This window comes from Antennarius striatus, chromosome 7, assembly GCF_040054535.1.
Source record: "Antennarius striatus isolate MH-2024 chromosome 7, ASM4005453v1, whole genome shotgun sequence".
Lineage (NCBI taxonomy): Eukaryota > Metazoa > Chordata > Actinopteri > Lophiiformes > Antennariidae > Antennarius > Antennarius striatus.
The window spans coordinates 24,490,706-24,512,929 of NC_090782.1; the positions used below are offsets into that span (position 1 = coordinate 24,490,706).

The window sequence follows — 22,224 nt, forward strand, 5'->3', positions numbered from 1 at the left end:
AGTAGACACGCCACAGCGCCCCCTGTGGGTTACATGGAAACCAGTGAGCAAATCAATCAGTAAAATCAACTTTATTTCCTAATTATTTTATAATCAGACGTGGATTAGACAGTGGTGACGTCAGGAACAGGTGAGGATGGATTTATTATCGCTGAATGACTTCATCCAAGATGTGAGCTCCTTTGGGCAGGTAGAACAGCTGCCACTGAACGCAACACGGATTAAAGCTGAGAATTAATCACCAGGAGGGAGGAAACAGAACCGCCGCCCCGCATCAAGACGCAAAGATCAACCTGATTAGAGAAGGAACATCAGAGGACGTGAAGCTGTCCAGATGTTCCTACAGAGGCCTGGATCCAGATGTGACCGTTAGAGAAGGAAAAAAATGCCGAGGTCCCCAAACACACCACGAAACTCCCCCAGCGTGGAGTTTGGAGCTTCTTTGTGGATTTTATCCCTACTTGAAGTCATCCTCATCACATTTCTATCATTATCAACCAGATGATATAAAAACTACAATAATGGTTTCCTTCAGGATCCACATCAGAAGCTTTAAAAGTTAAATTGGATTAGCTCATATCCTAAAATAATAATATTTCAAAGGGATTCTTGATCCGGATCAGAATACTTCATCAAAACCAGTTCAGAAATGTATTGGCTGGGGAAATTGAATCCCTTCTTGTGATCTTACAGGTGTAAAAGCTGGCAGGTACGAGTGGAAGTCCTACGAGTCAAACTGAGGGAGAAATAACCCATGTGACGCGTGACGTCATCAGGAGGTGGACGTAAACTTCCTAGTTTTTGACTTTAAAGCGACAAAAGCTGGAGTCGGAGTTTGTTTAGCGTCACGTGGAGTGTGAAAACCCACGTCCACGTCAGCTGGAGGTAAAAACCCGTTGTTTCTCCGGTTTTACACCAGGTTCCGTGTCCGAATGACTTTCCACGGACTTCTGTCGGCGGTTCTGGTTCCGGTCTGCTGGCTGCTCGTCGCGGCGGCGGAGGTTTCTCCGCAACCCGGCGTCACCGCGGCGCCGAGACCCACGACGGTGAACTCCAGCCGGGTGAACGCCACCCACGGCGTCGAGAAGACCCCGCCGTGGGTGGACGTGGACAGCCCGATGATCCAGAGGGCCCTGTACGTCCTGATCGGCATCACCGTCATCGGGCTCCTCTACTTCCTCGTTCGAGCCGTGCGGTGAGAACCAGCAGCCCGCAGATTATAATCCACAAATCTGACAAATCATCCCACATATTTTCACATTGGTTGAAGCCGAATTACAGAGAAAGGTCTTTTTACAACGGGAAATAGTTTACATTATAATTTATAGTCGAAAATAAAACGGCAGGATTAAAAATATAACATTTTTGAATAGAGTTTGGTGAAGCTTCTGCACTCATTGAGAATAATGGATCTACGATTGCCAAATTGGTCATTTTGAGTTTTTATGGCACAAATGTGGGGGGGGGGATTATGCAAAATATAAAATAATAAAATTATTACGTCATCAGTGTTACAGATTAATGATTGCTCCTGTTTTTAAATAATAGATTCTTGAAGCTACACCAAACATCATTCATAAAAGTGAGAATTTAACTCTCTCTTGAGTGTGAGGGGGCGTTTATGAGCGTTAAATAATGATTTATTCCATTTCCACTGTTTTGTTCCATGTGGCTTTAATTTCAAGCTGTTTTATAATCATTTTTGAGCTCTAAATTCTCTCAGCATCTCAAGCGTACAGCGAGAAGAATCGTGACAAAGCTTCTTTAAATATACCGTCACAATGACAAATATAATTACATTAATACATTTAAATTATTTATTAGAAGCTTTAAATCTCAGATTTATGGATGTTTGGTTTTGTCATAAAAAAATCTAACTACATCAGCTAAGGAACAGCTAATGCGTTAGCTGCTAACACACCAATCTGACAGTTTAACGTTTATTTTATTAGGCAGCAGCGCTCAGTCAACCGATCGTTATCTGATTTTCTGATCGTTTCCTGTCCCGTTTGATTGGCTGACAGGCTGAAGCGACCCGCCCACAGGAAGAAGTACGGCCTGCTGTCCAATTACGACGACTCGGTGGAGATGGAGGCGGTGGACAGCGAAGAGGACGACACGCTGTACGAAGCTCGCACCCTCCGCAGGTCAGAGGTCGACGGCTACCGTTAGCGCCCGCTACCGTTAGCGCTTCTTCTGGCCGCTTATAGTTTTATGATCAAAGTTTACGACCTGAAAACTGAACGCCAAATATCGATCAGGTAGCTGTTTCATGTGGACGCCTTTACTTGTCTGCTGATTGATCTGATCGGTTTTATCTGTGTCTGTTCAGATGAGGGCAGCCTGCGGTGGCGGCGGCGGCCGATGGATGGGACGAGTCACCTGTTTACCGTGGACGTAGGAGGTTATGGGTCGCAGGTTGAGGACTGCAGGGAGAACTTGTGAACCAAACAGTTTTGTGAAACCCGAGCGGCGCTTTGTGGATTGTTTTTAAAGTCGGGGGCTGTCTTGGGGCCAAATCTTCATCGTCTCTTCATCGTCAGTTTTAAGAGCGATTTCACGTGCCTGTTTTGTTTTGTTTTTTCCTTGAACTTTTCTGCTTTGAGCTTCTGTAAACTGAGTGGACGACGGCCGATGAACCCGGAAAACCCTCAGGAGGGTTAAAGGTGGATGTGAACGCTCCTTTTACTGACTGCTGGGGGGGTTTTGGTGGGAGTTGTGGTGGGGGGGGTCCATCATCCAATGAAATCCGTGCAGTTGTTCACATTTAAAGCCAAATCAATACAAATTCCTGATTCTGTGTGTTTGAGCAGACGCGTCTGTTTCTTTTATTGTGTTTTTTACTGGAGGACTGATTGAGTGTTATTTTTCTCTACGGACAAACTCTACGGAAACATTAATTTTATTTCTTATGGCGAAAAATAAAATATCTTCAAGTTTTTATGTCGTTTTATGTTGTTGATTCAAAGATGACAGAAAACTGTTGATTGAGATAAAAATAAAACGGATCCAGACTGACCTGAGATCAGATGATGATGATGATGATCTGATGATGTGATCCTCTTCCGCTGTGAGAGTCAGCGGGTCGTTTTTCCCACAGTCCAGTCTGTCAGGATCGCTGATCTCACGCCTCGGTTCTGACCGGAAGGTTACAGGTCAGGACGGGGCGTGGCCTATCACTGTAACCAGCCCATGATGAGATGCTGTGGAGCTGATAAGCATCTGAGCCAATCAGATGCCCCCCCCACACAGAGACGACAACAACGGCAACAGGTCCCAAAGGGGGGGGGGGCAGAGTTTCAATTAGCGAGGATGGGTGTGATGAAGCTCGGATCCTGGTTCCCACCTCTGGGCTGCGTTATCAGGTCTAGAACACACAACGTTCATAGAATAATTATAATAAAAGTTTATACAATGACAACATTTATATAATACAACGTTTATATAACAATATTTTCAATATAATATAACAATGCTTACATAACAATAACAATGTTTATATACTAATAACATATGTAACAACATTTATAATATTTATATAACAAAACGTTTATATAATACAACAATGTTTATATATCAATAACACTTGTAATAAAATTTTCATAATAACATTTATTATGATCAGGTGACGTTGATGCATCTTTACATTTTATTTTAATGTATAAATATTTTATTCACGGTTTTTATCGATGCTTTAAACTTATATTTAAGTATTAATATTGTGTTTGGTGGTGTTTTTTGTATTGTATTTTAGTTTGTGACAGTAAACATTGTGATTTATAGTGGGGGGGTTGAAGTACAGCTACTCAAGTGAAGCAACTTGATTTGTTTTCAAGTCGGTCCTTGTTAGACCTGACTGACCTTTGACCCCTCTCACTTCAGATCAACCAGCCTGGGGGGAGGTGTTAACCACGCCCCTTTGCTAATTGAAACACGCCCCCTCTCTCCTCCGGGACCTGTTGCTGTTGTTGTCAGGAGCCGTGTGATTGGCTGAGATCTTTATCACCACAGGCCACACCCCCTCCTGACAGTCTGTACTCTGGGGGGAAAAAAACCCGCTGGTGCTCAGACGGATGAAGAGGATCTTCATTATTTCAGTTCAGGTCCAAGTGAAGAATAAACTAACACACAAAAGCATTAAAAAGGTTTTTTTTTATTGATCAGAAATGTTTATATATCAGAAAAAAACAATCACTTCTACAACAAACATGAGACACAAACAGGAAAACAAATATTTTTCATAATAAAAGCACCAAAAAGTTCTTTTAATATCAAAGAACCTGAATCTGGTTACTGGTTCTTCTGCTGAGTCAGCAGAACTTCTAATAATCAGAAGAAAAGCATGTCTTCTAAACAAAAACAAAAAGCATGAATGAATAATAATTAACGATATAAATGTGAATATCACATGACCTGGGCTGGTTCTTAAAGGACCATACGTCTGGTTCTGATGGATGACATCACACCTGTGATGCTGGTTCTAAACGCTGCTACTGAAGGTTCTCCAGAAGAGCTTCAAAGTCCGGATCCTCCATCGGATCCGAGTCTCCGCCCACCAACCCCCCCCAGCTGGAGCTTGGCGACGGCGTCCCCCGATGCCCGTCATCCTGCTCCAGGCTCCCCGCTCTGCCCCGGGGAACCCCCCTGAGGTTCTGGTCCATCACCAGCCGGTCCAGGAAGTGGATGTAGCGGAGGGCGTGGCGAAGGATCTCGTTCTTGCTCAGCTTCCTGTCGGGGGGGTGAGTGGGGATGAGGCGGCGCAACTCGGCGAAGGCGCCGTTCACGTTCTGCTGCCGCCAGCGCTCACGACTGTTGGTGGAGATGCGACGGACGACCCGGGGGTGAGAACCTGAGGGCGGGGGGGGGGGGGGGGGGGAGACAGCGAGAGCCAATCAGAGCACTGCTATTGTTTTATTGGTTAGATTTTGAATCATGTGATTCATTATGAAGATAAATCCAAAGAGATGAGACTCTTACGGTCAGTGAGGGTCGGGTCAGAGGGACGCGTTCTGATTGGACGACCCGGATCGCTGCAGGGAGACAGACAGACATTCCTTTAAGACTTTCACCTTTTGTTTTATTTATTTAGTTTTATTTAATATGCAGATTGAGGCTCAAAAAACAAAGATTACAGATCTATAAATGAAACCTGGAACCACTGAACTAAAAAGTAACAAGTATGTCGATGTTATCGATCAGTTATCGATCAGGAAAGCTAAATATATTTTTATTTTTTATATTTTTTTGTTTTGTTGACATGACTACAAAGTCTCTTCAACAGATAAATAAAAACGGAAGTATTTCAGATTCGACGACTCGGTCCGGTTCGGTCAGCTGATGCCTCATCAAACATTTAAAGCTAAACACGGAGGTCAAAGTTTGTCTTCTTACCTGTTCAAGGTGCGGTAGAGAAGCGCGTGCTCGTGCAGCATGGCTCGTGCTCGTGCAGACAGGCTCGTGCTCGTGCTCGTGCTCGTCCGGTCCGGTCGGGCTGCGGCTGACGGTCTGGAGCGTCTCCGCGTCCCGTCGCTCTTTTTATACGCACCCCCCGCGTGTCGTGACGCGTCGTTTCCATGGCAACCCGTGATTTACCCCGACAGGCCCCATTAAAGCCAGACAGACCGGGATGGCCAGGAAGTGGCCCCCCAGGGACCCGCGGTCCCAGAGGCGGCGGAGCCCCCAGCCCCACGGAGGAGTCGTGTTTTCCGGCGTCTCCTCCTCATCCTCCTCTTCCTCCTCCGTCACGAAGCGGAGCCCCCCCCCCCCCCCCCCCCCCCAACCAACTCCTCAGTCCAAGGTGGAGGAAGAGGAGGATGAAGGGGAGGGGGAGGAAGAGTTTTATTTAACGTTCAGATACGCAATCAGTGAGGGAGGTGGGCACAGGAGCGGACCCTCCTCCACTCCTCCCCCCATGATATAATACGATGCGCCCTCGTTCCTCGCGGTTAACGCGTTCCAGAAACCACACGCGATTAACGAATTCCGCGACAGAACGACAAACTATTTTGTCTTATTATTCACGGTATTCTAAACGGTTCTGACCCCCCCCCCCCCACACACTGATATTAAACCACCTTCTATCACCTTTAAAACACTCAGACTGGTTAAAGCACTTTTGTGTCTCACGGACGTCCCTGTTGGGGGGCAGTCCAAGCTCCCCTGGTGGTCGGGGCGGGGGGGGGGGCTCAGCCGCCGACGGCTTCTCTCAGGCGCCCCGTGGGTCGACTCACACGCGACAGAACTCGTGTATTTGGTTTCTCTCACCTGTCCAGGTGAGCAGCAGGTGATGTCACTTCTCCATTACGACCCACGTGACCTGAGGCGTTCAGGGCTCCTTGGAAACGTTAGCATCTAACCCGTTCAACGTGAAGCTGACGCTAATTCAATCAGGTGTAGTGACCGGATCCGACCAGCAGGGGTCGCTGTGACGCTGCGATTCCTCTGCAGAGCTCGAGCTTCAGCGGATCACGTGTTGTTGTGGCGCTCGTGCGCGGAAATCAGATTACAAACAGGAAACAGAGCAGCCCCCCCCCCCCGCCATGCTTAATGCAGGGAGGGGGTCCTTCAGCATCAGCTTCACACTGATGATCCAGAGGCCCCTGAAGGCCCTGGCTCCAAAGTACCCATTTGGGAGCCAAGGGGTGGGGCCTAGACTGTGGGGACTGAAGCCAATAGGAATCCAGGACTCCTGCGGCGAGGCGGCTTTGATCAGTCATGTGATGTCTGGAGGAGGCGGAGTTTCCTGTCAGGAAGACGTCAACATGTTTAAACTGGTTTTACTGGGAGGTTGGAATTAAAATGAGGTCCAGAAAAGAAAAAAAAATTGTTCATTGAAAAAAATAAATAAAAAAATACCAAATTTAACCTGAAAAACATTTTAATCAATGGAGGAAGAGGAAAAGGAAGTGGAACATTTTTATTGGTGAATTTATCAAACACATATTCGTACACGTTTTCCCTCAGAAATGGTCGTCATAGTAAATTCAGTAAAAGTTGTTTTTCCTGCTCATGCAGTAAAGAAAAAAGTTTCCTGACAGCCAATCAGATCAACGCCTTCGTTAGCGGGACATCCAATAAGAAAATATACAAAGACATTTTTAGTTTTAGAATAGAATATGCACATTTTGATGTAGAAAAACATTCTCTTCTTCAGAGATCCTCTAACCCGACGGGGAAGGAGGTCTCACTCTCTCACAAAAACCACCATTAGAACATTTTTTTAAAGTTTTTTTTTTTCCTTTCTCCTGCTTAAACATTTCTTACGCCACGTAAAACCATCCAACCGTTTATTTATCAATAAAACCAGAAAGCACAGGACTACAAGGACCAGAATGCATTGTGACACAAGCAGGAACATAAAAAGAGGGGGAAAAAACAGCAACAACAGGAACGACAACGCTCTGCTGACGGATTCAGATCTCATCTGAAATCTTTTTTTAAAAACAACACAAATGTAATAAAAACAAGTTTTTCTCTTTTTGTACAGAAGAGAAAAAAAAATCAGTTTGTTTGCACGTGCTACATCCTCTGTCCGTCCTCCATCACAGTGCCTTCATCGTATGTACTGCATTTCCCAGCATGCCCCTGCTCGTCCACGCACAGGGACATGCTTTGAAGAAACAAACAAACAAACAAAAAAAAATCTTTGCTGCTTTATCTCCAGAAAACAAGAAAGTCACTAAAAATTCAGCACCAGTGGGGAAAAAAAGGCCATTTTTGATTGGTTCGTTTTTGTTTGCGCAGAACATTCGTTTTACGATTTTAAGACAAAAGCAACACAATCTAGAAAAATGATATAGCCACGCCCCCTATGGCAGTAGAAGGCGGGGCTTGTGACTCCCACCGCTGCTGTTGGACTTGTCTTCAATGCCCCCCCCCCGGATAGAAAAGTCTTTGGCAGGTTGAGACGGCGGGCGACAGGAAAGGGGAGCGCTTGATTTTGATTTCAGTTCCAGAACTGATGATCAACACAGTCACAGAAATCATCAGGGATGTAACCCGACACCTCATGATGCTACGTTAGCCCGTACCAACTAGCTTCAGTCTGTAACGCTACATTAGCTTATCCCAGCGCCGTAAAGCCGTAAAGCTAAGTTAACTCGTTTTGGCAGAGACGGTATTTTTTTGATGTTGTCGGACGTGATGACGTCACATCCTGATGTCATCACATCCTGATGATGTCATCACATAAACACAGAGTGATGTAAGCGTAGTAATTATCACACGTCTGTTTCTGTGACTGTTCTGGAGCTTCTGGTTCTTTTGGGTCGTGGCGATGATGATGATGATGATGATGATGATGACGATGACGATGATGAAACACCAGGAGCGCTTTTAGTTCGTTCACCTTCACGCCCCTTTTGAAGCGTGTCTCCCCCTCAGAGGTCAGGGGTCAGGAGGTTTATTCCTCCCGTCCTCTGGTTTCCTGTTTGTCGTCTCAGATCCTCTCATGCTGGACTCAAAGTCCTATTGGTTGTTATTGACGATCACATCCAGACAGTTATTGATCGTTCTTCACTGATGAACGCAGCTCTGATTTCTGATTCTGATTCCGATTAAAGAAATCAGTGATTTTGTTTTCGTCTTTAAACTGGAACAGGAACCACTAGCTGCCCTGGAAAGTTAAAAAAAAAAAAAAAAGTTCTCTCAAATCCCTAAAATCCAAGAGAAAAGATGGTAAAACAATTAAAACGCTAATGTAGCACGTTAGCGTAGCAGCGCCCCCTGCTGTCTGTTGTGATGTTGCGTCCACAGTGATTGAATATTACTGTCGGGTTGATGTTCCAGTTTGACCCCCCCCCCCCCTAATGTGTCGGACTGATTTAGATGCTAAATAGCATGATTGCTAATCCAGATGGGTTAGCCCGCTAGCTGGGTTAGCTTTGGTTGAATACGATACGGTTTGTTTTGGCAACAAATCTCTAACGATCCACATGGAATCGGGGATCAACGGAACCAGCTATCATTCCAGGCTCCACCCCCTTCGTGACCGCCGACTCCTCTGATTGGCTGACTTGCTGTGGTGTTGTTCAGATGGAGGTCAGGGGTCAAACGGGTTGTTTTGTTTCTTTACAGAATGGTGGCGATTGGTCCGACTCAACGGAGAGGAGGAGGAGGAGGAGGAGGTGCTACGAGGTGAGGAGGAGGAGGATGAAGAGGAGGACGAGTGACATCACGGCCAGGACGGGGGGGCGCGTCAGGGCGGGGCTGCAGCCGCCGGTGGTGTCGTCCGTCAAGAACGGCTCCGGGGAGTCGTACACGGAATCATCTGAGAGAGGAGAAGAAAGGTAAAAAAACGCGCTGACGTGGTCACATGACCATCATGAAGCAGGAAGTTGATGCTTTTATTTTGGAGGAGGAGGAAGAGGAAGGTTACGGCTTACTGGTCGGCTTGACGTAGATCTTGAGCTTCAGACATGCTTTCCCAGCCAGGTTTGGATGAGGAGACGCTGAGAAACAAACAGAAGTAGGTTGTAAACAAACACAACAACAATAAACAACAACAACAAACAACAACAACAACTCCAGACGCTGAATTTTACGAAGGATTTGAACGTCTCAGGTTCAGAGGAGACCTTTCTACTGTAAACCTGCATCTCACACACACACACACACACACACACACACACACACACACACACACACACACACACACACACACACACACACACACACACACACACACACACCTATTAAGTGTCATTTAACATAAACTGAGTCCCTGTTCGCTGCAATTGAGCCACAATTTGGGAAATTTCTCCCAGACCGAAATTATGTCTCGACAGAAACCCCCCGCCCCCCCCACCCACACACACACACACACACACACCCATCACACTACGCTCTGTGTGTGTGTGTGTAAGTAGCAGTATTAGTGCTTAGTTGTAGCAGTGCTGGCACTCAGTACAGGGTGTAGTACTCACAGATGTAGTAGTACTGGCACTCAGTACAGGGTGTAGTACTCACAGATGTAGTAGTACTGGCAGTCAGTACAGGGTGTAGTACTCACAGATGTAGTAGTACTGGCACTCAGTACAGGGTGTAGTACTCACAGATGTAGTAGTACTGGCACTCAGTACAGGGTGTAGTACTCACAGATGTAGTAGTACTCGTGTCCGGGCCGGAACTCGAAGCCGAGGCTGAAGGGCGTGAACAGCTGGAACTTCTCGGAGAACTTGAGGGGCCCGTTGGGGCTCTGGGGCCGGTTGCACTCCCAGCGCTTGAACCCCCTCCGGTGGTGGTCGCAGGTAGTGAAGCCGTCGTAGTTCACCATGTACAACACGTAGCGCTCCAGGCGCTCCGCTGGCTCCGCCCCCTCGTAGTGCGGGCAGTAGATGTCCAGGTAGTCGTTGATCGCCACCTCCACCGTGTACTCGCCCCGCGAGAACCTGCAGAGGGGGCGGGGAAACCGGTGTTAACCAGCCGTTGAGGCTCTCTGATTGGATGTTTGTAAGTGAAATGCATCTTGGGAATCGTTGTCTCGCAATCAGTAACCTTTGTATCCTGAACCAATCGATGCAACGCATTAGTAGCTAGCTACCGTAACGCAGCTACTTAAATACTCCTGGTCAAAGGTCGGAGGTGTTGGCTCCGCCCCCTGTGTCCTCACTCAGATTGCAATAAAGTTTTTTGTGACGGAAACGGATTAAAAGTGTTTTTGTCTCCACAGCTGCTGTAATTTATGACAGTCGAACCTCCTTATTAGAATAACGATCGATCGCAGAAAACAAACTAATCAAACTTCTTGTGTCTCTGAATATTCATGTTCAAACAACAACAGGCCCCCACGGGGGGGCCACGGGGGGCGGGGCGGGGGGGCGTCCAATCAGCACAGCTAATTTGTATTTTTCTAATGAGGTTTGAACTGACGGATTTGGTTTCTGGGGGTCCGTCCTGATTGGCTGGGCAGTCCGGGTTAATCACGGCTCTGGAAGGGGTTCTTATGGGGGGGGGTTCTTTTTTTGGGGGGGGATTCTTAAGGGGGGTTATTATGAGTTTACATACAGACGGATGAAAGCTAAAAACCACGTCCTCCAACAAAGTCAAGAAGAAGTCGGATTCAGGTCTGTCTTACCTGCACAGGTGAGTGCAACACATTAACCACATGTTAATAACACGTTAACGACACATTAATATTAAGTTAACCACAGTTAATAACACGTCAACTGCATGTTAACCACATGTTAACACATTACCCACATGTTAACCACCTTAACACGTTAACCACACATTAACCACAGTTAATAACTTATTAACTGCATGTTAACCACATGTTAACACTTTAATCACATGTTAATGACACATTAATCACATGTTAATGTGTTTATAACACGATAACATATGGCTATCGTGTTAACCACATGTTAATAACATGTTAACTGCATGTTAACCACATGTTAATAACACATTAACCATACATTAACCACACGTTAACCACATGTTATTAACACATTAACCACACCTTAATAACATGGTAACCACACGTAACCATGCGTTAATAAAACACTAACCACATGCTAATAACACGTTAATAACACGTTAACCAGATAGCTTTCATAACTTTAAAAGAACCTGAGATGCTGAGTCAGGTAAATGTTACAGTGATGTCATTGTTTTGTTTTTACCCAATCATTGTGAGGATCCGGATCGGCACCAGGACCCGGACCTCAGACCCCCCCGAACCCCCTCACCTTTGCCTAACATTCCATCTGAGCTGCGACGGGTCTGAGCCTCACGGCGGACCCGTCACACACACCGACCGACTCGGACAGGGTTAAACGGTGATGAAGATGAAGTTGATGATGAGGATGGTGAGGGGGGGGCCCCGGGGCCGACCGCCTCCTCCCTCCATTAGAGCGATGAGTTACGACGTGAGAGCTGGTGAGACAGAGTTCACGAACGCACCACCTGCTCTCTCAGCTGTTAGCGTCACCCAATCCTTCAGCTAACTGAGTTAGCGTGCACATTGCTAATGGCGTTAAAGAAGACGGAGAGGGCGCGGCGGAGGAGACACGCCCATCAGGACGGCTCTCATCCAGCAAGATGTTTCCTGCTGATCAAATCCACCTCCCAAACGCCCATCAGGAGGACGCGGCGATGCTGCATTCAGGCCACGTGGGAATAATCATCGCTCTGAGTTAGAGACCGAAAGTAACAAACTCTGTAGGGGAGCTGGAAGTGTTTTAATGCATTAGGATAACTCGATCAGACAGAGGTCCATCTGGAGCAGAAACAACGCAAAGAGGAGGGGGCGGAGCCAAGCTCTTTATTAGCGTTGTTTAATTTAATACCAGATGGGATTCTGGGTCGCTAACATCCACGAGCAATCTGATGTAGACACGAGTCAGACCTCACCTCCCTAATGCACTGATGTTGTATCCATCCGCCAACACGTGGTAAAGAACGAGATATGGTCTCACTGATGTTGTATCCATCCGCCAACACGTGGTAAAGAACGAGATACGGTCTCACTGATGTTGTATCCATCCGCCAACACACGGTAAAGAACATGATACGGTCTCACTGAAGTATCCACCCACCAACACGTGGTAAAGAACGAGTTACAACCTCACTGATGTTGTATCCATCCGCCAACACGCGGTAAAGAACGAGAAACGGTCTCACTGATGTTGTATCCATCCGCCAACACGCGGTAAAGAACGAGAAACGGTCTCACTGATGTTGTATCCATCCACCAACACGTGGTAAAGAACGAGATATGGTCTATCTGATGTTGCAGCCATCCACCAACATGTGGTAAAGAACGAGATGCGCCCTCTCGGCTCTTCTTCGCCCCCTGCTGGGCCAGCAGGTGTCCGACGGCCTCGTTCTCACGTCGGCTCGCCTCTCGTGTTTCTCGTCTTCTCCGTCCAGCAGCTGCAGTGAATCTCTCTCCTATATTTCACCTGTGAAGCCTCAACTCCCAGCATGCCTCAGACGCGTGATTTACTGTTTAATCTGCGCGGGTCTCTGAAGGCCCGGTGGGCGGGGCCGGAGCCGGATCATTCGTCAGTCCTCCTGACAGACCGGACGCACCGGCGATCCTCCAAAGTAGAGAAAAAGTGACTCGCTGACAGATTAAAGTTGGGATGAGCACGTCGCTAACGCTAACCAGACGGAGGCAGCAGCTGCTCTCCGCTCAGGTGGTCCGAATGCTACGGAAACAGTCGCTAGCATAAATCTAGCATCCAGGTTTCGTACGTCACATTAAAAAAGAAAAACGACGACTGATGAATGAACGTTTCTGCCAAGTTTAAATCCCGGGTCGGAAAGCGAGCGAATCCGACCACAGATGAGTTCAAGTGCAGTCGGAAAATACGATGCAACGTTCAAGGGAACAAAAAGTATTTACTATGCACTGATCAAAATCATGTAAGAAAAGCAAAAAACTGGATAATCCTGATAATGTAGTTTTGATATAACAAATTAAAGTTCAACCTGCAGTAGAGACTTTTGACCACTAGAGGGCAGCACGTCATGAGTCCCCAATAAAACCTGTTTGTGTGTTTATTCTCTTGGTTCTGGTTCAATTCACAATTTAAAAGATATCAGAAGGCTACAGATTTTCACCTGTAGAGATTTATTCACACCAAAGACTTGAATTTATTTAATGTTTTATTAGGTGTTTTTTTTTTTTAGGGTTTTTGTTCAGAAATCCGTTTCTTTTAACTAGCATCATACAATCTCACCAGATTAACAGATTATTCAAACGTTTCCAGTGCAGGAAAAGATGTTTTAGTATTTACTGGTCTTATACTAATCCGTTTATTTAAAGTATGAGCAACTCTTGATGTCATTTTTAATTTGAACCTGATAAGCTTTAAGCCCCGCCCCTGTTTGGTTTGTTAGCCACGTTAGCATCAGTTACTGAACCGAGCAGGATTTTCCCACAGCAGAGAAGCGGCGCGGTCATACGATCGATGCCCTCTGGAGACGCGCCGCCGTCCATTGTGTTACTGTGTGCGTTCGTGTAACCCGAGTCCGTCCTGACAGGCTCACACACAAAGCCTACAGTGTCTCCTTCAAGTTCAGACAAAAAGCTACAAGCTACGAGACAAACCTATCTGATCCCACGTCCAACAACCCGATCGGATCCAATGTCCACGAACCCGATCCGACCTGCCGCTCACACTCACAAACCTCTGCGGCGACTTCTCGTCAAACCGGATCGGATTTCAGGGGAATAAACGTCCAGCTAGCGCTTCAATCCGGGAGCCGTTTGCTGGACGTCGCCTTCAGGTCTGAAAACGTAGCGCTAACGCGACGGGACAGACCATCAGGTGTGATTCACACGGAGTTTAACCTGTTGAATGAAGTTTGTTCTATCGTTGAATGTGGGGTTCCTCAGGGACGTATTCTGAGCCCATTCTAGTTTTTACAATTAAAGCTTCATTAAAATCTAATTAAAGTAAAGACATGATTAATAGATGTTAATTCAAAATGAAAGGCGCAGAGATTATTTGATTATTATTTATCTATTATTTTAATAGTTTTAATATATTCATGGAAGCCTAATTTCACAAACTGGAACTATTTTATAATTTACTAAATTTTAACCAGGTTATTAAAATGAAGTGGAATTTTTTTTAAAATGATCATAATTATTTATTTACTTTTATTTAAACAAACGTGGGGGTAACAAACGTTACTTTCATCTGAGTGAAAAATAAACATCATTTTTCACCATTTTCCTTAGTTTGATATTTGACGGCTGTTTTTTATTAACACTAATTTTATTCAAATGACTTTGCAGGACTAATTATATTTACGTTCATCTTTTATCTCCTCTTATTTGCTCCTCTTTATATTTTCTTTCTGATCTTTTATTTTATTGTATTTTATTCCTCATTCCTCTTGTCTTTAACATATATTTGAATGTCTTATTTCCATTGATTATCTATTGGTGTCTGATTACTTCTGTATTAATAACTCCGACACGGCGTGACAACATTCCTGAGTCGTGTAAGATTCCGTGTCGAGGATCACGTTAACACACATGTTCCCTGAAACACGACTCCAGGCTCTTTGTCTGCTGTCACACGGTTAGCCTAGCTTAGCATAGAGGCTGGTAGAGCGGGGGGGGGGGGCTGTTAGCATCCAGAGTTTGAACGCAGAATTACCCAGAATGCCGTAGTGAGTGAGGTCAGGTTAAAGTTAGACAACACCGGTATAAAGATCTGCCAGCTGTCAATCAAGGTGCCCCCCCTTAACCCCGCCCCTCCTCCATCGACCCCGCCCCCCCCACACAACAAACTGTGAGGTCGCCGCCGCTTTGTGTTGGTGATCTGAGAGGTGAAACCTGTCAGATACTTACAGAGACCCCCCCCCCTCTGCTCATGTGGGTCATGTGACCCCTGTTGGCCCCAGGACCGCCCCCCCCCCCAGGCCCTTCATTATCTATAGTGCTGTCAGTCATCCCACACAGTGAGGAGGAGGAGGATGAGGAGGTGGGGTGGGGGTGGGGGTGGGGGGCGTCAGGAATGCGCTGAAGCCCAACAGAAATTAAATCAACATCCTGGAGAACCTTGAAAGCCGTCCTTGAGAAGCCTGGAAGCGGCGGACGGCGTCCAGACAGACTCAACCTGGAAAATGAGGAGCCGTCCTGGAAAACTTTTGTGTTTGTGCCCCCTCCCCGATCCCTTCAAACCCCCCCAACCCTGGAGGGATCTGGTGCAGCTGGCCGCCTCTTTATCGCCTCCATCAGCCGCCGCCGCCGCTCACGCGGCAACGCGTCACATCCTGGAATTACAAACCCGATGCTCTGAAATCAGCTTAGAGACGCTTTACACTCATTTACAGGAAATACGAGCCTCACCCCCCCGTTACCCCCCCGTTACCCCCCCAGGCTAACACCCTTTGTGCTGTTAGCCCAGCTTTCTAACGCAGGTAAACTGTTAGCCTAGCTTAGCCTTTAGCGCTGGTGTTTTCTTGGGGGGGCGGGCTAATATTTTTTTTAGGTGGAGGGGGGTGGATGGGGGGGGGGCAGGGGGGTGAAAATAAAGTGATGTTGGTGACCTTCAGCCAGTTTGGTTCGTGTTTCCTCCTCTCCTTCCGTCCTCTCGTCTCTCCGTGTTTCTGTTCTCTCATCCTCATCGCCACCGATACGCTCCTTGTTGTCGTCGCCGTGGGAACGGCGAAGAGGAGGAGGTGAGGAAGACAGCGGCAGGAAAGTTAAACGGTGAAGGGAGCGACGTGGTTGGCTGCCGGTCTCGGGGGGAGGGGGAGGTTGGGACACACGGCCCGTGTGTTTGATTGGCAGGCAGGTCCGGCCAATTGAGACGAACTGATGGAGCGAGGCACGGTCGCCCGGGGCGACCGGGAGACGAGCTTCCAGAGCTGTCAGTCAAATGGCATGCGTTTTGGAGCATGGCCTCGCTCTCCCATGATGCACCTGTCCACCTGTCATCGGTCGGAGCGCCGACACGCACTTTGACCTCTGACCTCTAGATCTGGGTATCATCTAGAACCCGTCGTCCTCCACAACATCCGACGGAAGGATGAAACAAACAAAACGGCGCCCGCCGGGACACGCCCCCCGGGACACACCCGCCCCCACAGCTCCAGGAAACAACATCACCTGCTGCTCCAGACGCCCCCCCCCGAGACGGAATGAAGACAAACAGCAACACTGACACATGGCATCCCAGGACACGCCCCCGCCGCGATAATGAGTCCCCTGGCGTGACATCACGGGACCGATCGACCAATCAAATCAATCAGCAGCCCCGCCAGGAGACGACGACCACGACACAACAACGACTCGCCAGCGGTCAGACACGCGCCTCGGCCAATCAGGCGTCGGCGTTTCAGCTGGACTGAAAGACGCCGAGTCGTGTTCCGTTCCGTCCGGCCTGACAGGAAGTGGCGACGTCAGCGGATCCAGGTGAGGTCATTAGAGGCGGAGCCTCTAGGGGGTTACGCCCCCCCCCTGAGCCACTGAGCCTCCAGTCAATACTTTACCCCCATCCTCTGTTACAATTAAGACACGTCCAGGTGTGTGTGTGTGTGTGTGTGTGTGTGTGTGTGTGTGTGTGTGTGTGTGTGTGTGTGTGTGTTGGCAGCTCTTGTCATCAGAGTCTCACTTTTCCTGCCACCATCTGCCCCGCCGAGCGTGTGTCTGTTATTAACCTGTCACACACACCATCCACAGCTCGTCACACACACTTCTCAACACACACACACACACACACACACACACACACACACACACACACTGCAGCTGAAACGCAGTAATGTAGTTTGTCACGTTCGATCAGCTAAATGAAGAAGTCACCTGATCAATAGATGAATTGATAATGATATCAGACCATCAGACAGGCTGGAGGCTCCGCCCACACAAACAACCAATCAGAAACAAGCATCTTGATCTGAGGTTCCGGTGAGGAGGAGAACCTCGTGGTGAGTTCAGGCGCGTCGACCGAATCGTAAAAAACGAGTTCTTAGCGTCGGAGAAAAGAGAAGCTAGCTGGACCTGAACCAGAACCAACTAATCATCGATCGGGGGTTCTCACTGCTCGTGTGTCATCTTGTAAACAACAACAAAAATAAACAGGAGCCAATCAGCAGCTGTTGGTAAACACAAACAACGCGTCTGGAGTCCCACAGGGTCCGGCTTCAGTTCCACTGAGGTTTCACCAGAAACACGCCCAGGACCCGTCGTCACGGCAACACTCGCATCGGTTCTGAGGCGGCGGCTTTACCTGATGCGACACAGAAGCCCCCCCACCCCCACCCCCCCCTTGGATCCCGGATCGGGTCTCCGGTTCTAAGTCTGAGGATCAGCGTCCAGAAACACGAACGATCAGGGGACCAGCTGTGTGTGTGGGGGGGGCACCAGCCTCGGGTTTCATCCGACCCGCCTGACTAAACAACGAGGGGTGTGTGTGTGTGTGTGTGTGTGTGTGTGTGTGTTGGGGGGGGTAACACGTCAGGAGGATGTCGGATCACATCGAGCAGCAGGACGCCCCAACGGCTTCTGTTTGATTCCCACCCATCTGCCCTAGTAAGGGGGTGCAGAGCGGAAGGTGGGGGTCGGGTGGGGGGCATGACTGTAACCAATGGATGGCCTGATGGTGGTGGTGGTGGTGGGGGGGGGTGCTCCTCCAAACTGTTCTTTATTCGTTCCAAACTTTCCTAAATTCTTCTGAACCAGATTTTTTTTTTTAAAACTCGGTTCTTCATCATTTTTAGACGTCAAAAAAAAATTTTTTGTCGGAATTTAAAAAGATAAAATTTTGATTATTTTTATTCTTAAAGTTGAAAACTAAAGTATTTTTTTAATTTATCGTCTCCATAGAGTAAAAAACAAAAGACCTTTTTTTTTTTTTTTTTTTGTCTGATTATTTGTTCAGAGCGGGATTTGAACCTCCAGCCTCCCGGTTATAAATACAGTCTGAAGCCGAGCGAGACGCAGCAGCGGCGCTTGGGGGGGGGGGGTGTGTGGGGGGTGTTAAAGGTCAACAGCGTTTGATTTGTTGCTCTCTGGAGCTGAAACACGAACCCCTGAGGGTCTCGAACGCAGACGGCGTGTGCAGAGTCGACAGCTTCAATTCACCTCGTCCCTCATCTTCCTCACCAGACGGCCGTTTGGGATCGAGCGTCGCGATTGGACAAATCAGCAACGATTCATCGTCCGATTCGTCTTCTTCTCCCGATAAATTAAAAGCTGAACGTTTAGAATTTGAGGTCAAAGTTCGCAGCGAAAAAATATTTATATACAGAAAGAAAAAAGAAGCTGCAGAAAGAATCTGATTGGTTCTTCTGTCTCCGCTTCATTAATGAGGCTGAAATATTCAAGAATATTAATCAAAATATTTTGCTTTAATCTATGAATAATTCTAATGATCTCTTCATTTTTTTCCCGTCTTATTAAACTGAGTTTTTTCGGGCGACAAAAGTTTGCTAGGATAGAAAATAAAACGCTCGACGACGTGGAGAAATTATTGAAAGAATTTGTCAAAAATATCGGTAAATTAAACGTGTTGGAAAACAAGAAGGATTTTAGATTTGTTCATATTTTAAATAAATGAAAAATTAAAGCAGATTATTTTATAATAAAATCTGAATCATGAAATGAATAATGAAGAATAAATGCTAACAAATAATAAAGTTAATAGAAGAATTATCATTTCTGGTTATTTGTATTGGAATACTTTAAAATGTAACTCATAAATATCCAATTTAAAAATGTTTATCGTAATATTTCAATTATTTATTTTCTTAGAGTATCAAAATATTTTTTTAAGGATGGGATAAATTTTTTTTAGAATTGTATTTATTCTGTCACTGTTAAAATAATACATTGATTATAAAAACATTTAATAAAGTCCGGTAGAAAAAAAATTAAAATTGTTTTAAAATTAAAGGCAGTTTTGCCATGTTAAATTTTTTACGCAAATATTTCTGGAACTCCTTTTACTTCTATTAAAATCATTAAAAAATATATTAAAGTTAAATGCAAAATCAAAAATTAAAAATTTGTGTTTTGGTGAAAATGAAAACTTTGTAAGGGAAAATTTTGGGCATTTAAAAATGAAGGATTTAAAAATTTGATTTATTAAAATCTGAACTCGAGCTTTGATTGGTTGTGAAATAATAAAATAATTGCGGATGAAACCATAAATCTGGAGTAACAAGAGTTCATCTGGTTCTAGTTCTTCAGCCTGACCCCCCCCCCCAGAGCCGACAGGGGGGTCAAAGGGGGCGTCTGGAGGGTCTGTGGGCGAGGAGGGGGGAGGATTAGTTCTACTTGGTTGACCCCCCCCCCCCACACACACACACACACACACACTCACCCCAGTCCCGCCTGTCAACGGTCGATATGCTCCACCAATCACACGCTGCCGTCAACAATAGCTGCCATCATTCCCACAATTCCCTGAGAGGACGGAGAAGTTTCTGCAGAGATCCCCCCCACCCCCCCACCTCCAACCTCACCCCCCAGGACGGAGTCTCACTCTGATGAGGGAGGAAATCACTTCTGACGGCTTCGAGGTCGTCGCTCCAAACTCAAAAATAGTCCCGGGTTCTGGGGTTATTTTAGTCAAGACGCCTTGTGGGGGGGGGGGGGGTCGGTTCTAGACCCACATCGCTCCAACGGGATGGGGGGGGCTGGAACCACCGCTTCAGGTAGAGGTCCAGGTGGGTTTAATGTGTCCCATCAGCGAAAACACACCAACCTCACCGGAAATCAGGTTCAATTAATCCTGAAGGATTAATAGTTCGACTTTGAGCTTCTAGTTTAGTTAAACCCCAACCCGCACCACTGATTGGACCGCCACCAGGCTCCGCCCCCTGCTCAGACACAAGCCGCCATCTCGACGGAAACGTCCCAGTTGAATTTTTTGAAGGAGATTTTAGTCACAGCTTTGATGTCAGCAAAAGTTTAACAAAGTCAGACTTTAAACTCAGATCTGGAGTTTTTTGTTTTTTTTAAATTGCCAATCGCACCCCCAAACAAACAAACAAATCATGTGACATCATCAAATCCCCCTTCACCCCCAGGGAGAGGGGAAAAACATCTCCTCAGCTCCTGACGGGGCCCCCGCCCGGTGTTATCAGCACCTCAACACGGTCTGGATTACACGGCCCCAGTGGCTGCTGGGAGTTCTGCTAATCTGACCACCTCATAAATATGCCAGACAGGCGACTGAGGGAGGGGCCTGTCGCTCAGATGCACTTCCCGGTTGTTGCCACTCGGACCCCGTGACGGACCAATCAGCTGCGGCGGTGCCTCCCTGAGCCTGTCAGTCTGAGCGGAGGGAAAAGAAGACGACTGATTTATTTATGAGCCTGTGAGTCACAGACCAGTGAAGTACAGTCAGGGCTCTTTGTCTCCGTGACCTCCGACCTCTGCGTCTCCAGCGCCGCGAGCTGATTGGTCGTGACCGCTCCTGCTTCCTGATCAGGTCGCGCCGCAGAACATCTTCTGCGTTTGATAAACTTCACAGGATTTAACGCTCCGATGCGTGCGGCGCGCCGCCGTCTGGTTAATCCAACAGGAAGTGGATTTCCATCCCGATTGGGCGAAGGAGGCGGGGCATGACGGCCTGCGGCGCGATGAGGACGAGGAGAAAATCTGAATCACGACGCGACAGGAAAATAAATGCCCCCCCCCCGCCCCCCGCCTGCTGGAATAAATCTGCATCAGGCTAACCATGAGCTTAGGCTCCGCCTCTCTACCGTCACATGACACTCTTGAAGCCATGAGATCCCAAACTGATGTAAAACTGGATGTAAAAAAAAAAAGACAACGCTAACCATAGCTGCTATGCTAAAAGCAAGAGCACCAATGGATTAGCTTAGCTTAACACTGATACGTTAGCTTAGCTTTCATCCTGGGCATGAAGAGCAAACCCGGACTGCCGGAGGAAGAGGAGCCGAGATGAAGAGCGACAGACGTGTCTGCGAATACGGGATATAGCGTGTTAACTGCGCCGCCGTTAGCACGCCACATCATCACAAGACCTCAGCAACCTTCAGCTGAGGGAGTTTATGAAGAACCTCATTAGCATGGAGTCTGATTAGAGATGATCAGAGAGGATTAGCATGAAGCACGCACACACACACACACACACACACACACACACACACACACACACACACACCAGTGGTTGTACATTAAACTATGAAATTATCTTTCCCCATCAGAACACACACGCTGGTCTGTTGCCGGGGCAACCACAAACCCGGCGTTACGTTTGAACCCGGGTCAGAACCTCCAGGACTTCTGACGAGACAGAGACCGACCAATGGGATGACGGGAACCTGAACCAATGACCTTCTCTAATGTAGAGACTCTCACATGGAAACTTAACATCACTTCCAGAAAAGTCCCAGGATGAACCTGGACTGTTTCACTGCGTGAACCTGGACTGTTTCACTGCGTGAACCTGGACTGTTTCACTGCGTGAACCTGGACTGTTTCACTGCGTGAACCTGGACTGTTTCACTGCGTGAACCTGGACTGTTTCACTGCGTGAACCTGGACTGTTTCACTGCGTGAACCTGGACTGTTTCACTGCGTGAACCTGGACTGTTTCACTGCGTGAACCTGGACTGTTTCACTGCGTGAACCTGGACTGTTTCACTGCGTGAACCTGGACTGTTTCACTGCGTGAACCTGGACTGTTTCACTGCGTGAACCTGGACTGTTTCACTGCGTGAACCTGGACTGTTTCACTGCGTGAACCTGGACTGTTTCACTGCGTGAACCTGGACTGTTTC

The 22,224-nt window shown here is 47.2% G+C and overlaps 3 protein-coding genes across 3 annotated transcripts in view; 1 reads left to right on the forward strand and 2 right to left on the reverse strand.

Annotated features, from left to right (window-relative positions):
* Window positions 1–95: 95 nt before the first annotated feature.
* On the forward strand, window positions 96–2,943 carry fam174c (family with sequence similarity 174 member C). Its single transcript, XM_068319751.1, has 3 exons — window positions 96–1,195; window positions 2,025–2,147; window positions 2,333–2,943. Exons 1-3 carry the CDS (start codon window positions 933–935, stop codon window positions 2,334–2,336), a joined length of 390 nt encoding a protein of 129 aa, XP_068175852.1. The 5' UTR covers window positions 96–932; the 3' UTR covers window positions 2,337–2,943.
* A 795-nt stretch (window positions 2,944–3,738) lies between these two features.
* On the reverse strand, window positions 3,739–5,709 carry LOC137599073 (T-cell acute lymphocytic leukemia protein 1 homolog). The gene is made up of 3 exons (XM_068319750.1): window positions 5,392–5,709; window positions 4,978–5,030; window positions 3,739–4,849 (listed from the first exon to the last, which is right to left on the reverse strand). The coding sequence occupies exons 1-3, from the start codon at window positions 5,430–5,432 to the stop codon at window positions 4,491–4,493; spliced, it is 453 nt and encodes a 150-aa protein (XP_068175851.1). The 5' UTR covers window positions 5,433–5,709; the 3' UTR covers window positions 3,739–4,490.
* A 1,199-nt stretch (window positions 5,710–6,908) lies between these two features.
* The window catches only part of LOC137598992 (ephrin-A2), a 32,178-nt gene continuing 16,862 nt past the window's right edge, over window positions 6,909–22,224 (reverse strand). The window contains exons 2-4 of the mRNA XM_068319611.1: window positions 10,096–10,388; window positions 9,384–9,449; window positions 6,909–9,268 (exon numbers count right to left, since the gene is read on the reverse strand). Of these exons, the coding sequence (XP_068175712.1) occupies window positions 9,129–9,268; window positions 9,384–9,449; window positions 10,096–10,388 (499 nt within the window). The 3' untranslated portion in view covers window positions 6,909–9,128. The remainder of the gene's footprint in view (window positions 9,269–9,383; window positions 9,450–10,095; window positions 10,389–22,224) is intronic.

Bases quoted from the DNA above. Each gene is read 5' to 3' on its own strand.
- fam174c (XM_068319751.1), top strand. From the start codon at position 933: ATGACTTTCCACGGACTTCTGTCGGCGGTTCTGGTTCCGGTCTGCTGG. The intron at 1,196-2,024 runs GTGAGAACCAGC...ATTGGCTGACAG, and splicing joins TTCCTCGTTCGAGCCGTGCG to GCTGAAGCGACCCGCCCACA.
- LOC137599073 (XM_068319750.1), bottom strand. From the start codon at position 5,432: ATGCTGCACGAGCACGCGCTTCTCTACCGCACCTTGAACAG. The intron at 5,031-5,391 runs GTAAGAAGACAA...GTCTCCCTGCAG, and splicing joins CTCTACCGCACCTTGAACAG to CGATCCGGGTCGTCCAATCA. The intron at 4,850-4,977 runs GTAAGAGTCTCA...CCCCGCCCTCAG, and splicing joins TGACCCGACCCTCACTGACC to GTTCTCACCCCCGGGTCGTC.